The 18,577-nt window shown below is 43.0% G+C and overlaps 1 protein-coding gene across 2 annotated transcripts in view; it reads left to right on the top strand.

Moving 5' to 3' along the window:
- The window catches only part of NPAS1 (neuronal PAS domain protein 1), a 500,301-nt gene extending 483,284 nt beyond the window's left edge, over positions 1 to 17,017 (top strand). For both annotated transcript variants that reach the window (XM_085625659.1, XM_085625660.1), the window contains one exon: positions 10,480 to 17,017. In XM_085625659.1, coding sequence (XP_085481785.1) covers positions 10,480 to 11,762 — 1,283 coding nt within the window. In that variant the 3' untranslated portion in view covers positions 11,763 to 17,017. The remainder of the gene's footprint in view (positions 1 to 10,479) is intronic.
- Positions 17,018 to 18,577: the final 1,560 nt, after the last annotated feature.

Genomic DNA, 18,577 nt, shown 5'->3' on the forward strand with positions numbered 1-18,577 from the left:
CGGCAGTTTTACACTCAATATAACTCAAATGAGTCTCCTGCGGAAGACATATCTGTGCAGAAGACTGCTCAAGATACTTTAATACTAATCGTTGCCTGCGTGGGCACCTAAGCCCGTTAAGATTCCATGATATTTTATTAATTCTACTAGTCATTAAGGCTGTAAAATCTGTCCATTAGGAAAAAAAACACCATTCATTGTCCTATCGAAGGTATAGTTTCTAACACTAATCTGAGATTGAGGGCATTTTTCCCCCATGCTTCCCTTCCCGTGCTCCCCCTTCTTCCACCCACCCCTCGCAACCCCTTTGTGTACCCCTTATACCCCTGGGAAACCCCCCTGGTCCTCCGGGCATAAGCCCTATGGGTGAGGTCCTTTGAGGCTGACAAAAAGAAGCATTTTATATCAACCCTAATCATGGGCTCTCCAGAGAGCCTGCGAGATAACCATTATAACCATTATGGAATTTACTGCGCTTGAAAATAAAAACCTTCATACCATCCCTCCCTAGTCTATACCTCACTCCCCCCTCTGATTTTCTCAATAAGGGCATCTACCTCCTCAATCTGTCGAAAATTATACATGTGATTGTTCCACATTATTCGAAGGGATGCCGGAAACCTTAGTTGGGCCTCAGCCCCTAGTGAAGTCAAAATCGTCATTCTTTTACCCAGCTCCCACTGTTTTGTGGCAGTGATATGAGATATATCAGACCTGATAGAGAACGAGAATGGACTAGAAAAAGAACTACATTTAACTGTGCCTACTTTCAGGGCTGAGGATAGGATTTTTTCTTTTACGGAATATGTTAAAAAATTAACCAAGATCTTTCTTGGCTTAGATTTAGCAGAACTCCTTTTATATGGGTCCCAATGGACCCGCTGAATGTCCAATGCTAGATCAAATTCCCGGAAATCCTTTCAAATTGTATCCTTTAAGAGGGAGATCACAAAGTTTTTAATATCCCCCCTCCAGGTCCTCTGGCACATTTAGAATTCTTAAATTGTTTTTTCGAGTGTGATTTTCAAGCCGCTCAATGTCATTCTTCAATTCCCTGTTCTAATTAGCTATCTTATCAACTTCCACCGAGGAACAGTGCAGGGCTTCTTTGATTGTTGAGATTTCAAGTTCCAAGACTTCTATTCTTCGGGTCACTTCTTCAATTTTGTGAGCCAGTACTTCACAAGAGGACTGAATAGCAGCTTGGTTAGTTTCAGAGATAGTAAATCGTTTCCCAATGTCGTCTCTTAAGGCCATCAAAATATCCGCCAGGGATCCAACCTCCATAGTGGAGGATGAATCCTTTCCAGAAAGGTCTAAAGTACCTGGAATATCTGCATGGCCTGATAAGACAGGTGGTCCCAAAAGAATGGGGGCAACCGCCGCTGCTGATGCCCTATCCCGTGGAGCTTCAAGACCCATTGGCTTGATTATCTTGACTCTCTTGATTCTCAAGGGCCGGAAACCTATTAAGTGGGTCTATAGCAGGATGGATAACCACTAGTTGCTCTACCCATACACCAGTCGTCCCCGTTGCTCTCGTTTCGTATGGTAAAGGCCCAGGTGACAGGGGGGGAGAGTTATCAACATGACCCGTTGGAGTTTGTAATAAAGTAGTCTGTACACTAGGAGAGGCCATACTGGTTTCTATATTTAATCCTTTGTCGGAGGAAGTAGAGATTACCTTATAAAAGGTCTTCAGGGAGGGAGTTACTCTGACTTTTGTGGATAAAAGCTTCTTACCCCTTCCCTTTACCCCCCGTTGGTGTTGAATCCATTGTGTTGTTCCCTTTACGCTGCCTAGGTGTAGCTTTTAACTCCACAACTGGAGGACAGATGCGTCGGGCAGTCTCAATATCTGCACTATATTTAGCAACCCTATTGCGGAGAGTGTAACTACACACTGTTGTCTTAAAGTTTTGTTGCAAGCTGGAGGGGGCGCTACAAGGAAAGCTACTAGCGTTGTCATCCATAAAACCTTGAGGCCCCCCCGCTGGTCTGCCCTCACCGTCTTTCCTACAGCACTCAAATTCAAATTCAGCTGAACGACAGGAGCAAAAACCACCCCAGCAGGGGGATCTACCTCCGAGCCCGACAGTCCCGGCAACCCCCACTCAGTCCAATGAAATCTTAAGGCCCCAAGTGGCTCATCCGGCACCCACCTTAAATCGTGCTCAGTCCTGAAGAAACGACGATCTCCTACCACACCGCAGGTCACAGGCTTTCTCAAACCCAGCCGCTCACCACCTACCTCACCGTACACACAGGGGCTTACTCTACCGTGCAGCGCCCGGAACTGGAGGGAAGGAATCTGCCTCCTCCACACCTGTGCCGCGCCAACGTCTCGCGGGGGGAAGAACTCCAGCCGCAGAGCGCCACCCCTTCGATCGAGCATCATTCGCGGGCGAAATCAGGTGTGCAATACCTCAAAAGAGAAAAAAAAAGAAACGTAGGTAATCGCAAAAGAAACTATTACGGGAGGAGTGGCATTAAACCCACGGAAATTAAAATTGAAAAACGGAGTGATAAACTTCAATATTAAACCATCTAAAAACACTCGCAGGATCCGTGGAAGCTCCCAAGAAACACATCAGATGGTAGCTCGCCCGCGGCTGTTTAGCTCCCAGCCGCCATGTTTCACCCAGCAAGCCCCAATATTCAAATTAAACATTCAGTTTTAATCAGAAAGTTGAAGCATTATAACATTTCGAATCATTTAAAAAAAACAGAGAGTTCCACACTTGTTGGACAGGGGGTAGCGGGATATATGGTATGGATATGTATGTGGATGATAAATAGGAGAGGAGCTGCATATGGCCAGATTGTAGAATGATGAGGGCATCTGGAAGACCCACAGGTATTGGTAACAGGCCTGCTGAATGGATGACTGACACAATATCAAAGTAAAAATATTGTTTGACACAAATATTGTGTCAAAAATATAGTTTGCCAAAATATTGTTTCCCCATACTTATAATGATAAGTACAAAAATATAGAAAATAAAATATCGTTCACACTAGTATCATCAACAAATAGACAAAAAATATTTGTTTTAACAGAGTTTAAAGAAGTACATGTTAGATATTAGACATTATAAATGTAATCTACTGTAAATTAAATATATTCGAATAATATTAATACTATATTTAAATATATACTTATATAAACACACAAACACTGTATAAATATATGTAGATAAAGAGTATAACATAATTATTAAACATATTTATTTTACATTATATATTTTTTCATATTTGAAATGTATTAACATGAATATATATTATATATTTATTAAAAATATGCATTTTACATTATATCTTTTGTATATGAAAAAATGTATTACTCTGAATAAATATAAATATACATATTCATAGCAATACCTTTTATATATGTAGCTATGTATCTATTCTATCGATCTCTCTCTCTCTCTATATATATATATATATATTACCTACTGGCAGTCGCCAGTAGGTAGTTATAGTTAGGACCACGTTTCCATAGGAAATCCGCAACATTCTATTTTGAATAACTTTGGCGCCGGTCGACGAATCCTCGCGAATTTTTCAAAATAGGTGGGGCGCTACGCTACGCTCCTACCCTGAAAGTCTCGGGGGGATTCGTCAAGCGGGGGCTGAGATAAAAGGGGGGTCCCAAAACGCGTTTTTCCCATGCATTTTTCCATAGGACCTTTAGACAGGGCTACAGCCCGAACGGCTGAACAGAATTACTAGAAATTTGGCAGAGAGGTAGTCCTCAGGTCAAGGAAGTGCCTTTTGTAGGTTTGGTGTAAATCTGTTCAGTAGATTCTGAGAAAATAGCCTTTAAATCAATATATATATCTGAGCCAGCTTACGGTGCGCTTACGGTACGCTTACCGTACGCGTACGGTGGCGTGCGCGAGCGCGATTATGATTGGCTCTTAGATCTTAGTAAACATTCGAATCGGCCGAAACCAGGAAGCGGCGGCCGCCATTTTCTCTCTCGCACTGAGAGAGATGATTAACAAACAAAGCACAAAAACATTTAAAGGGGCTGTTTTGACAGCTCCCACACACATAGCCATGTACAGGGAGTCCCCAAAGATCCCCCAAGGCCAAAAACGGAATTTTTATTTTTTCGCTAATTTCGCCGATTACGCTTACCGTACGCGTACGGTAAAAAAATATTTAAAAAAATAAAATATCCACACTAACCCCACCCCGTGTGCAATTGGTGCCCGAAGGTCACCAATTGTGCATGGCTTATCACATAATTAAAAAACGAAAAGATTAAAAAAAAATATATAAAAAAAAAAAATTATCCACACTCTCTCCACCCCGTGTGCAAATGGTGCCCGAAGGGCACCATTTGTGCATGGCTTATAACTACTGCGAAAAATTAAAATATTACCTTTAAAAACGAAGTGCATCATATGTCCTCCATGTGCGCACGGTGCGCGAAGCGCATCGTGCGTACATGGCCCATCTAGCGTAGCGCACCGCGTGCCCACCGTGCGTGCACGGCACTAACTGCGTAAAGTGGGCGCGCGGTGCGCGAAGCGCACCGCGTGCTCACTGTGCGCGCACGGTGCGCGAAGCGCACCGTGCGCGCACGGAACAAACTGCGTTAAGTGGGCGCGCACGCCACGAATGGCGTAAAGTAACTTAGCATTTAAAAAACCGTACAAATTCACTGAAAAAACCATAGGTTTCACACACGTTATAGTTAGGAATTAGCATTTAAAATACCTTGCAAATTCACTGAAAAAACCATAGGTTTCACACATGTTATAGTTAGCGGAAAGTTTACTGATAAAAAACCAATGAAATTCCCCCGTTATAGTTAGTGCAGGCAACTATAACTCACGCGACCGCAATCTTCTGCTGATGACATATGTGTCTTTATGAAAAGAAAATATTTGTAATATATGTATAGCTAAAAATGTATGGAAGAAGACATGGGTAAATAAGTGTCTAAATACAGTATTAGCATCAGCAGAAGATTGCGGTCGCGTGAGTTATAGTTGCCTGCACTAACTATAACGGGGGAATTTCATTGGTTTTTTATCAGTAAAATTTCCGCTAACTATAACATGTGTGAAACCTATGGTTTTTTCAGTGAATATATATATATATATATATATGTATATATATATATATATATATATATATATATACATACACAATTAAACCATAATATATGTACGCAATTGAATAAGAAAAAATATAACAATTAATGTAGGCATTAATAAAATATTGAAAATTAAAAGAAATCCAACAAACGCACTTACAAAAAACATTAAAAACAATAAAATATATGTAAAAATTAAACCAAATAATATAAAATATAAAACAATTAATGCTACAAAATATATTCAACCAATAATATGAAAACGATTGGAGTCTACAAATATTAAATATACTATTCACACTCTAGTTTATGCAACAGTAGGGAAAGTGTTGGATTTCATAGGGGTTAGATTTACTATTCCTACTCCAGTCACCACAAAAAGTGCTGGACTTCGGAGGAGTTACATTTAGGTGCCGATTCCGATCCGGTAAAAAGGCACTACGAATCGTCGTACGGAGCGTTTTCTCCGTACGACGCGTACCCGATAAACTGTCATTACAACCCAGGAAATACGATTTGTACAGAAAGGCGATTTCCGTACGAATCGTAGAAAAGACCGTACGGGGGAAATTACCTCACGAATCATCTCCGGAACAGCCTGTATGCGCCGTCCGTACGAATGTAAGCAGCGTTTTACGGACCAGCAAGTACGATCCATCCCTACGGCACTCCGTAGGGCTCTTTTTTTACGGGAGCCAAAAACAGCCGTAAAAGCTGATTCCCCAGGGGTACGAGTCGTACAGGCCCCCCCACCCCAGCCCCGTATGTACGCGCCGTACCCCCAGCCCCATATGTACGCGCCGTACCCTCACCCCAGCCCCGTATGTACACGCCATACCCCCACCCCCGTATGTACGCGCCATACCCCCAGCCCCGTATGTACGCGCCGTACCCCCACCCCAGCACCGTATGTACACACCGTACCCCCAGCCCCGTATGTAGGTGCCGTACCCCAGCCCCGTATGTACACGCCGCACCCCCACCCCAGCCCCGTATGTGCGCGCCGTACCCCAGCCCTGTATGTACGCGCCGTACCCCCAGCCCCGTATGTACGCGCCGTACCCCCACCGCAGCCCTGTATGTACGCGCCGGACCCCCAGCCCTGTATGTACGCACTGGGGGTATGGCGCGTACATACGGGGCTGGGGTGGGGGTACGGCACGTACATATGGGGCTGGGGGTACGGCATGTACATACAGGGCTGGGGGTACGGCGCGTACATACGGGGCTGGGGTGGGGGTACGGCGCGTACATACGGGGCTGGGGGTATGGCGCGTACATACAGGGCTGGGGTGGGGGGGCCTGTACGACTCGTATCCCGGGCACAACTGTCCCGGATACGAGTGGTACGGCGTTCGCCCCGTACGGGGCTTTTTCCATGCGCCTGTGTCTTCGGAAGGGCGGTACGGATCGTACTTGCGCGCTCGGACTTCAGTTTTACGATTTGTACGTAAAACTGTCCGGGGACGTCTCGTAGACTTTTCCCGACGCGATTCGTATGTATTTCTCACGTACGAGTTGTACTTCACCGTTTGTACAGTACTTGTACAATTCGTACGTAAAAAAATACGGATACGAGTCGTACGGGAAAAAAAAATACAGGATCGGAATTGGCACCTTAGTATTCCTACTCTAGTCAGTGCAACAGTAGGGAAAGCGCTGGACTTCAGAGGCGTAAGATTTACCATTACCACTCCAGTCTGTGCAACAGTAGGGAAGGCATTGGACATCTCAAGGGTTAAATTTGCTATTTCCACTTCAGTCTGTGCAACAGTAGAGAAAGCATTGGATTTTGGAGGGACTACATTTACTATTCTCACTCGAGTCTAAGCAACATAAGGTGAACTTCTTCACTTCAAACAGATTACATATTTGAATAACCCAATTAATTTAGAACAGATATAAAACTATGAATATAAACAATATTAGTGAACATAAAATATAGATATATCAAAAAATTTAAAAACAATTAACCAATTTGCAAAATTCCTAAACAATGTCATAATTCATTTACAATTAAGAAAATTGTTATTTAATTGTTACTTAATTAACTATACCCCTGCAAACTCAGCAGCCCATACCTAAAATATATCCAAAATATATAATTATTACACAATTTATATAATTATTAATCAATAAAATATTTTATTATACATGATTAGTTATGATTATTTAAGTATTACTTAATAAACTTCTCACCCTATACCCCTACAAACCTAGCAACCCACAGCTAAAATACAACTAAAAGAAATCAGTATTACATAATGTACATAATTAATAATCAAAGCAATAATTAATAATAAATGAATAATTAATTGTCAATTAATTATTACTTAACTTCCCAACCTATACCCCTAAAGACTCAACAGCCTGCACATAAAATATAACTTACATATGTGATTATTACACTAATTCCATATTTAATCATCAATTAAATAATTATTATTAAATAAAAAAAATTGAGTTTTTAATAAAGTATTACCGAATTAACTTCCCACCCTATACCCCTACAAATGTAGTAAGTCACGCCTTAAATGTAAGTAAAATAAATCAGCATTACACAATATACATAATTAATATCAATCACAAACCTAAACTCCACAACCCTCGATGACACCATATATTACTATTATAAATTAAATTAAAAATTCTAAATCACTTAAAATTGCAAACTACTTTTAAAAACATTACTAACCTTTATACAAACAATAGTAACATATAAAACTATTATGTGAACTAAAACACATTCAAATAAATAAAAAACGATGTTTTTCACAACTACAGTATTGAAAACGATTTTAACAAGAATGATATTCCTAGCAACGATACTACCTGCCTGAAAAAACGATCTTCTTGACAGCGATATTTCTGCATCACAATACCTCCAGGCGGGCTTTAGACAAAGAGTGGGCACGATGGACCAGGTCTTCCGGTTTTTTACAATCTACTGGAAAGCGGTTGTCATTGGGAAAGGCAGCTTATATCTGGCCTTCATTGACCTAAAGACTGCTTTTGACCTGGTCCCTCGCTCCAAACTCTGGTCAGTGCTGTCTGACCTGGGTTTTCCCCCCCTGATACTGGATTTCATCATGCGCCTCCATGAGGGGAACTATGCAAAGATCAGGTGGGGCAACCAGGGTCAGCTGACTGATAGGGTGGCGGTAGACAGGGGAGTTCGGCAGGGTTGCGTGCTGGCCCCAACCCTGTTCTCTCTCTATATAAATGGGGTGGTCGACTATTTGAGAGAGATCCCTTCAGACGCTCCAACTCTAGTAGGGGAAAAAACACCTACACTCCTCTTTGCCAACGACACCCTCTTGATGTCAAAAAGCCCAAGCGGCTTACAAAAGCTGCTTGATAGGTTCTCCCAGTTCTGTGATGCACGAGGTTTAGTAATCAACACTTCGAAAACTAAACTAATGACACGTGCCCCATCCAAACGTTTCAAGAATAACATCTCCCTTAATGGCACTCCACTGGAATTAGTAGACTCTTTTGACTATTTGGGTATCAGGATTAATAAGTCAATGAAATGGAACGATCATATAGCAAAAATGTTCCTCAATCATAAGAGGGTGGCGGGAGCTATTTTGAGAAAACAGCAGCTCTCTTTCAGTAGACCAATCATTCCGGCACTGGAGATTTATGATGGGAAAGCACTACCTTCGGCCCTCTACGGAGCGGAGCTATGGGGGTTTGAGAATCTATCCGTTCTGGAGAAAGCAGAGAATCACTTTTTGAGAGGCTTGGTTTCTCTTCCCCTCTCTACTCCCTTGATACCGCTCCGTATGGATCTGGGTAAACATCCCATCAGGGACATCGCAAGATTACGGCCATTGCTTTTCTGGGTCCGCCTAAGACGCACCCCCGAACTGGCTAGTTATGCCGACGCCTTGGATGAGATCCTCAAGATAAACACAGGCTCTAAGATCAAATGGATCTCCAACCTCAAGCATTTGGTGACTGATATTGGCTATGGCGAGGCATCGCTTAACCAGACCCCACCGCCAAAGCAAGTCATCAAAAAAGCATACTGGGTCTGGGTAAAGGGGGAGAAAATAAGAAACCCCAAGAGAGGTTTTCTCACTAACTTGTTTCTTGAGCACAAGCTGGTGGCAAAAACTGAGCACTACCTTGACTTCATCCAATGCCCCCGCGACAGAACGCTATATATGAAGTTCAGGTTTGGGTCCCTCCCCCTGCATTCTTGGGTTGCAGGGTGGAATTGCCAGTCCCCAATATCCGCTGTTTGCCCGGGGTGCCCTGCCCCTAGCGAATCCATTTCCCATTTCCTCTTCGCATGCCCACTGTACAGGGCGGCCAGGAGGAAGTGGCTCAGACCCATTTGCAGGAATCTGGGGTTTGAGAATTACAAGGTGGCACTCCGCTTCCTCTCAACTGATGCCTCGTCCATGGTGGTGGTATGCGGGGTAGCCAAATTTTTGGAATGCGCTTGGATGATCCGTTGCAAACTGTTAAAATCCCATAGGAGCCAGGTCGTTGAAGAAACATGAGCTTTGGTCCCTGTTTTATTTTGAATTGTTTTAACGTTTTACTATCTGCCTATTACTATTTCACAAAACCTTTTTATCGCTTTTAAATCATTTGTTGTATAAATGGATTTTAGGACGCTTGTAAATGTACCTACTTTTATGATATTTTTGCTATATCGAATAAAGTTATACAACAGCCTCACAATATTTTATTATCACGATATTTTTTCCTGATATTTTTGTTGCCCAATATTTACAACCCAATATTTTGTCCAAATACCCTGCTGAACATTTTGGAAGGAGAGAGTTCTTCACAAATCATTATCTGATCATACTTTTCAAAGTGTAACATGTACATTGATGTGGCCTACGTCTGGCAGTATCTTTTGTCTTCTGTTCCCATGTTGGCACAGAGAGTGATATAATTGCTGGTTTCTATCAATATTTGTTGTACTGTCTGTCCTGAAGCCTGCCTGTTTGGTGATTTTGTGTGTTTCTCTTTAACGCAATAAGATTGTTTTTTTTTTTTAAAGTCAAGTATTCAAACTACACAGGGATGTGGTTCAGGAGGAGTATAGAACTGATTATTGTCAAATTGTCTTAGATGGTGACCACACCATCTAATGAGTTTAGTATAGTAGATTTGAGATGGCAGAGATTGTGTAGGTGTTGTGGGACTTTTTTGGAGTGTTTGTCGTTCTTCAGTTTTTATGAATTTAATTGCTATTAATTGATGAAATGTGACAATTTAATCCCAAGACATAGGGTTTAAATTCAATGGCAGATTTTAGATCTGTCAGACCTGTATGAAGGAAGCCTCACATGATGACTCCATCTTCTCCTTAAGTAGTTTACACCTTTCTTTTCTCTTTGCAGGAAACAACTTGTCTCCTGAAAGCAGGAAAGGTACTGCTTACCCAGCGAAGGACGCTGGTGAACACTGTCAGGACTATTCCAGGAGCAAACTGGAGCAGACGACAGGCTCCTCTCAGGATGAAAATGGATCTGATCTCGCTGAAGCTAACGACAGGAGTGAGGACAATGCAGATGCTGAGGATGACAGCGACAGCGAAGGCAGCACTGGAGTCCCAACCAGCAAAAGGATCAAACTGGAATTCCAGCCAGAAGGGCATCTCGATGGGAGGCAAGGCATGGCTTTGGCCTCGTCACCAACCACAGATGAATCAGACAGTGGCACCGAGGACGAGATCAACAGAGTGTCTCCCAAGAGGCGGAAAATGGAGAGAAAATTTAACGGCCACCAGAGGAGTCAGACTGCCACCAGAGCCAGTACATCTGAATTCACCTCAGTCATTCAGACCCAGAAAAATTGTCCTTCTAAAACTAGCGCAACACTTCACATTAAGACTGAACAGTCTCTGGTGAGGCAGTATGAGAAAGCCGCCATGTGGGGCTACTCGCCCTCCAGGGAAGGGTTAGAGGAGAACTCCTTCACAGCGAATAAAGAACTTAATGCTGATAAATCTAGTCTTCGCAATCCCAATTCGAATTTGTATGTGTCCATCCCTGATTCTGTGCTGACGCCGCCAGAGATGGACAGCAGCGGCAGCGTTCAGAAGGTCCCCTTCAGCTCCTCACCGCGGGTCCACATTGGCGCCTCTTCCTCTGAAACCCTATCCCCACCGCTCTCTGGTTCTCCCTGCGAGGACAGGTCGACATCCACTCCCTTCACTCCGCTGCTCTACCCTGGGGAAATGGAAGTCTTCCATCGCCTCCACGCGAGCAACATGGTCCTGCCACTGGTCCATCAAATCGGAGGGAGCCTCAGTGGCCACAATTCCATCACAAGCACTTCCGGGTCCCAGGGCCCTTATACTACCAGCACTATCAGGTACGCCCCAGCCGATGTCACGCTCTCGATGCCGAGCAACACGCACCCTTCCACCCACGGTATCAGCATAAGAGACCTTGGCAACACAGATTCCAAGACCCCCATGGAACTCATGTACCACCATCTGCAGAGACTGAACATGGTGGCCCCATTTGGAAACTCGGCTGGCGCTTCGGGTTTGGCGCAAATTTCGGGAACAATGGGTGGAGTTTTCACGGCTGCCGAGTCCTTCTTTGCTTCCCAGCCATTCTCTATGACTACTGGCAGCATGCACAGTTCCCCAACTCTGGAGCGGAAGGAGAACTGATCCAGACACTGGTGGTAATACTTCTCTGAGCTGTAAAAAGGGATTCTTCGGAACAAACCACCGCCTCTGCATTGAATGATGCATTTGCTCCTTATTGATGGGTTCCATATGTCAGGGCCAGATTAAAGACAGAGTCCCTTCCTTAAAGAATAATACTATATAAGCATTATTTTATCCCCAATTAATTGTGAATTCCAGTTACCATACCTGACTTGTCATTTCTGACTGCCCGCTTTTCCAGACTTTTCTTACCTCAGAGCTCCCTCAAGCGGGAGAAGTTGTGAACTGCATATCTGTCCATTTTATGAGATGAAGCTAAAACAGATGTCTGGTATAAACCGATAAAACATTTTCATTGGAATAATTTAGTTCATGAGATTTGCTGGTGGTGACCCACACACAGTGTTTGGTGCAGGGTAAGGGAGTCTTCACTTCTTAATGGCATGATTAAGTCTGAGCTTCTGGTAGGTTCTAACCACCTTTCAATACTGCCTACATAGTTATTATTTAGTCTACTTAAAAATAATTCGTTTTCTGCGTCTTGATTATGGTGGATGATTGTCCACGTAATAAAATCGCCTTCAAAATGGCCGCCTTTGAAGACAGGTGCACGATGGTTTGAAGTGGAAATACAAGATACCTATTGAGTACTCTATTCAGAAACATCCACCGATTGCTGATTTGGGTTATTATTTTGCAATGGAAGGATATCCAGCAGACAGTCTCGGTAAAAAAAAAAAAGAAAAACTAAAAAAAAAAAGCGTAGTACTGATTTTCTCCTCTACATTTGCACTAGTTTACGTTTTCTTGTTTAAAAATAGGGCTTTAAATGAGATAATGTACCGTAAATCATCCAGAATTCTAATATCTGGTTCTTTCACCTTGGTCTCTTTTTTTACTCACTCCTTAATTGCGTCTTGTTCTAGTCCTGAAATTTGACCAACTAGTAAAATAAAAGATTTGACCACTTTTTTAAACTTTACAAATGCCTTATTCTGCGCCTTGGATATTACATCTTTGGTGCGTTTGCCCTCTGTTTTTCTACCCAGATGTTATCGCTTAAGGTGCATGCATCAGGCAGGATCTAGTAGTTATTCTGCATAAAACATTCCGATGACCGAATTGTATTGTAATCTATTCTATTCCAGTATGGAAGCCATAGAAAATGTCAAAATCTTGAAGTTTCGCTTGTTCTTCCTTGAGAATAGAACAGAATTCTTCATGACCAAAGCGTTGTTCGAAACATAGAGTTCCCCTGAATGTTCTTAGTGACATCATTTGCCTCTCTTCGGTTGACTCGGCCTTCGCCGCAGTCACTTACTCCTATTTAAAGCATTGTTGATTTTGGGTGGTGCAACCAGTTCAAAAGATCCAGTGATTACATTTACATATCAGTTATTCTAGTCTTTTGTTTTGGCTGCCTCAATTTTGGTGACTGTGAAGGCAATGTTTTGAGGTTTTTCACTGGATAAAGCAAATATAATTTGCCCTATATCCAGGCTCAGCGATGTCAGCTTCTTTAAACTCTACTGGCCCAAACAGAGGGGGATATGTACAACACAATGTCGAAGAGCGGTGTTACTCACACAGGGAAGCGCCGTATTTACAAAAATATGGTGCACTCCAGCGTTTCCCATAGTGCTGACACTAAAAAAAGCTGCCTAGCGCAGGCACCCTTGCGCCATGATGCAACGATGCCTGTGCTGCAGGGGTGATTGCTTATGTGCAGGAAGGGACATCTCTAAACGTCTAAAAGTGACGTTCTGGTGGCTATATCCCCTTGTAAATATGCCCCGGAGTGTTTGTTCTGATTCATACAAGCTTCCGGAATTGTATACTGTATCCACTGCAAGGCGATGGCAGATCTGGGTTTCTATTTGTTAGTAAAGAATGACAATAATCCAATGGAGATTCTGCTTGTAGAAGACCTCATATACTAACATTTGCATAATTGCAAATCAGTGCAAATGCTTATGCCTACCATTCTGTCAAGTGTGAGTTCATATCACATAGAAGTATGTCCACTAGGGGTAGGCTGAAGAAAGATGGGCTTTGCTGGTAGAAAGGTGCTCAGATAAGTGAGACTAGCATTCACTGTGCTCACACAAGAATGCCAAGGCTGACTGGATAATGCTGTATCGAAGTTATAAGTATCTACCTACAATAATATCACATCCGCTACATTGTCCTACCGCTACATTCTAAAGTAAGTATATGCTAACTTCTCTTAACTCCACCCATGCATTTGTTGGGTGGTAGGTATACGTGAAATCAGGAATAATTATCATATACTTACCTGTCATTATTGCGGTAATTTTACGTGGAGGATGGAATATTATTGCCATGTGCACAGCTGCTGAGTTTCCCAGGTCCATGTGTGGTGTGCTGGTCCAGACCAGGTTTTTTTTTCGAGTTCTGGGACTTGTAGTCCCATTTTTTATGGAAGGAACAAGACTACTAGTCCCAGAATTCAAGGAGAAAAATCTGGACTGAAGCAACACATCAAGTTTGGACATTGGAAACTTGTCAGGGCGCCTATGATGTATCCGATATAATATAGTAACCACCACTACGTAGCTACAAGGTTGTTTTATAGAACTGTTGCAGTAAAATACAGTTTAAGGTCCCCATTGTAAACCAGAAATCCTTCCAGGAAGTGAGCTCAGTTATTGCGCAGTCTTTGGCAGTTGCAGTATATCATTTCCTGCCACTGCCTTAAGGCTTATTCCTCCAGGACCCATGGAGGTGTCATCCTCACTGGCTCCAGCCTCTGTTCCTCTTGCTGCACTGAGATGTTAGCCTTGTTCTTCTGAGCACTAACCGACTTCACCCTAAACCAACACTCAGTTTGTGGAGCTTGTTAACCCCTTGAGTGCCCCGCCCTTTCCCCCTCCTGTGCCGGGCCTTTCATTAGCGGGCGGGGTCCATGACGAGATAGTCTCGTCATGGGCACAGCGCAACCGCGCTCCATGACGAGACTATCTCGTCATGGGCATAGAAGGGGTTAAGTGCTCGCCAATGATGCTAATTATGTGCTGCAGCAGGGAATGGTGTACCACTCAAACTAAATATGTTCTTGTCCCTTTTTGGAGTTCTGGACTTTAGGGATGGACTAGTCAAAGCTACTGAAATCTAAAATCCAACCGGGTTTGTTGAATATCTCCAATGAATAGATTTGGAGCTAATTTGAATATGATGAGATTATTTGCATATTTGTTGGGCATTCCTAAAACGCCACTACTCGGCGGCTTGCCAGTCCAGCTCTAATCATTGCTACATATAGTGAAAGCTCCTTTCCATTTTTATACTCTTGACATTGTGTAATATTTAAGACACTTTCTAACTATAATTGTGAAAACAAAAAAAGTCTACCTTTGGTAAAATGTATATGCCATCAACTCTCACAAGGACAAGTTGTGATGATTCTGGTGCTGACAGATGACCAATTAGTTGAAGCCTGATTTACCTAACATGCTATAACCAGGGGATACGTTGAAAACCCCGTCAACGCACCAGAAGATGTCCCTATCAACAATGTGTTCATGTACTTAAGACTATTTACTGGTGCTTGAAAGACTTCTTCCCCATGCCATAAGACTGTGTCCCTTTGCCATAAAACTGTGTCTCTTTAAAGCTGTGACTATAATGTTTCAACCATTTGCTCATGAACTGCTGCCCGGTGCCATAAGACTGCATTCCTGTGCCATCACACTGTGTCCCTTATAAGCTGTAACTATGATGCTGTGTCTCTTGTACCGTAAGACTGCTTTCTGAGCCATAAGACTGCGTCCCTTGACTTATAGCGCAAATGCCCCCATGTCGAAAAATGGCATTCTGTGCTACAAGAATGTGTCCCTGTGTTTTAAGACTTTGTCTGTGTGCTGTACAACTGTCTCCCTGTGTTCCAGGCCTATTTCCCTGTGTCTTAAAACTGCTTCTCTGTGCCATATTACAGCTTTTCTTTGCCTCAGTAAGACAATGGATTCCTTCCTGTTGCCCTCTTTGAGTTCCAATGTCGAAGTTGAGTTTTCCAAACTGCCTCCTGATTGTTTGAAAAGACTGCGCTCCTGTCTTTGCTCTACGGGGCAAGTTGTCTTGAACTGAAAGTTTTCAGTAATGTGTCCTTGATTTTATTCTCGGGGTTAATGCTGCCATTTTCTCACTTCAGTTTAATGTGTTCAAGTTAGATTTTTTTTTATAGAAAACGATGTTATTTTTCTCTTTTCGAGTTAATGTCTCCAAGTTGGGTTTTCTAGACTGTGTCTACATTCTTTAAAACAGCATCCCTATCTTCTTACTGGGGTCACTCAACTGATTTTTTTTTCAATACTGTCCTCCTTTTTATCCTAAGACACTCAAGGCCTCAGAGGTTTTATCCAAAGGCCATGATCCTCTTTTGTGTCACCAGGTTTATAGTTCAACTTTGGATTTTCTAGACTATGTCAGCATGACATCGTTGTAGCTTTAACCCTGAGAACTGATGTGTGTTCAGCTTTGTCTGTGTTGTATAATACTATCTCCTTGTGTTCTGTGTACGACTGCCTTCCTGTGCTCCAAGACAGCGTCCCTGGGCCATATGGCGGTGTCCTCCTGCCGTAAGACTGCGCCGATCCCATAAGGCTGCACTTCTCCGTATATGACTTCCGATATCAACTGGAGGATGGTTCACCTCTATTGCAAGACTATGTGACCTCTGCTGAAAGACTCCGACCTCAACCTAAGTGTGTTCAGTGACTTCCAACCATGTGAGCAGCGGGATTCAAATGGATCTTTTGCCCATATAGAAACACGTAAGAACCCACTTCCACATGAAGACTGGAGAGCCGCTGAATATTAGCGACAAACTTACCATTCTCTCCTAACTGCCAGTCAAACTAACCAGCACTTGGTTCCTGCTTCCACTAGACGATCAGATTGGTTTAGCCAGCGAACCAAAGTACCGCGCACTGTTCCAGTAAAAAGCGCGCAACCTATCTACTAAAGAGTAAACCCGAGGAGCAGAACTTATTAATGATCTGGAGGACACTGCATCTGACTGCACTAAGAACTTTTTTTTCTGAGTACTCGTGCCATGACTTTTAGCACTTATAAAAAAAAACGAGTTGTACAGTTCTGTAAAAAAAAAATGAAATGGCGTAGCACTTGTACAATGTGCCCCTACTGTGAACGTTGCTGAGGTCCTGTGTGGTATTCTTTCCAAACTTGTTAGCTGAACGTAGTTTCATTGTTTACTGAAGTTATTGTCGCTGCTTCTTTCTGCAGTCCAGAATTTCAAAGAAAATAATAAAACACTGATCAACCTGTTTCCCATTCCTTATGCCTGTTAGTGTGTGTAGGGGGAAGGGCGGCCGCATAGGTAAGTTAAGATGACTCATCATTGGGAAATGTCTTGAAGGGTTTTGCTTCTGATGGATCACAACAGGCCAGGATTTTACAAAGGCTGTTGTCTGGGAATTAGGAGTCCTCTCAATCAACAAGACCCAGTTCCATACCTGATTTCCAAGATATCCATCTGCAATATATTTACATACGGTTAATCTAAACGTGAATCATTTACATATTTGATGATTATCCTAAAAATCTGGAATGGATTCAATGGTCGTGGACTAACGTTGGACATTCTCGGGGCGGGGGGGGAGGGGGGAGACAGACCAATGTAAACACTGCTGAATGTTGCTGTTCCTGTGTGTGGTGTTATGATTGTGTTCTATTTAGAACGTAAATGAATAGATGGACAACTACACTATGTCCATGACTTCAGAGCTCTCATCTTTTCCATTCATCTTTTCCATTCAGCAAAAAAGTATCCACATGGCCAAACTGAGCCGGCATGTATTCTTCATATCTTTTGCATTCAGACATGGAGCATTTATAAAAAATATTTTTTTTACAAAACATTTCATGTAACACATACCTAGCATCTGGGCAGCGCGGTGCTACCAAATAATCTCTTCAAAAAGGTCATAGATTTCTGGGAAGTTACCCTTTTTATAAGGCCAACTTTGATAAAATGCAATACAAATGTATCCAATCTAAAAAGGTCACAGCAATCACTGATCAAATGAAATTGAAGAACAATTTAAACAAGGAAAAAAATACAGTTTAACAGAAGTAAGTTTACCAAGAATACCACGTCACGGAGAAAACACCCAACACACTCACCTTCACCCTACCTAAAATCAGTGGCAACCTGTAGGCAATGGTGGTGCGGGGTGAAAACAAAACAAACAAAAAAATAACCGTTCCTCCTCCTCGTGTCGCCAGCCTCTGTCTCTCACCACCTCTCCTTCGTCGCATCAGGAAGCACCCGGACTCCCCGCCAATTACAGCTTTGTGATTGGTTTCCCTAAACCAATCACAACACTGCAATGCAGCGTTGTGATTGGTCTGAGTGCCATGGTTCGTCGCTCAGACAGGGACAGGGAGCCTGGGCATGTTCCCCACCAGGCTGTGTAATGCAGCCTGGTGAGGAAGATGTAAAGTGTGCAGGACTGTTTGGCTGGGCCAAGACAACTGGCCAGACAGTCATGCCCACTAAAAGTGTGCTCACCACTTCGCCCCCTGGCCTCTGAGTGGTATCTTCTGTTTGAGGGGATGACTGTCTTTTGCGGCACCCCTCCCCTCCGGGTCATAATGTTCTTACCCTTCTTGAGATGCTTTAGTATATTGCCACACCGAAGGTTCTAAGTCGAGCTCCCTGCGAGGAGACGGCGGGCACCGGCAGCGCGAGCTGTGGCTGAGGTCCATTGCTGTCAAGCATAATAAAGATCCTTGAAGATAATAATGTTTCCCTGTGGTTTCAAAAGCCCTCGTGA

The sequence above is a fragment of the Triturus cristatus genome, chromosome 9 (genome assembly GCF_964204655.1).
Source record: "Triturus cristatus chromosome 9, aTriCri1.1, whole genome shotgun sequence".
Lineage (NCBI taxonomy): Eukaryota > Metazoa > Chordata > Amphibia > Caudata > Salamandridae > Triturus > Triturus cristatus.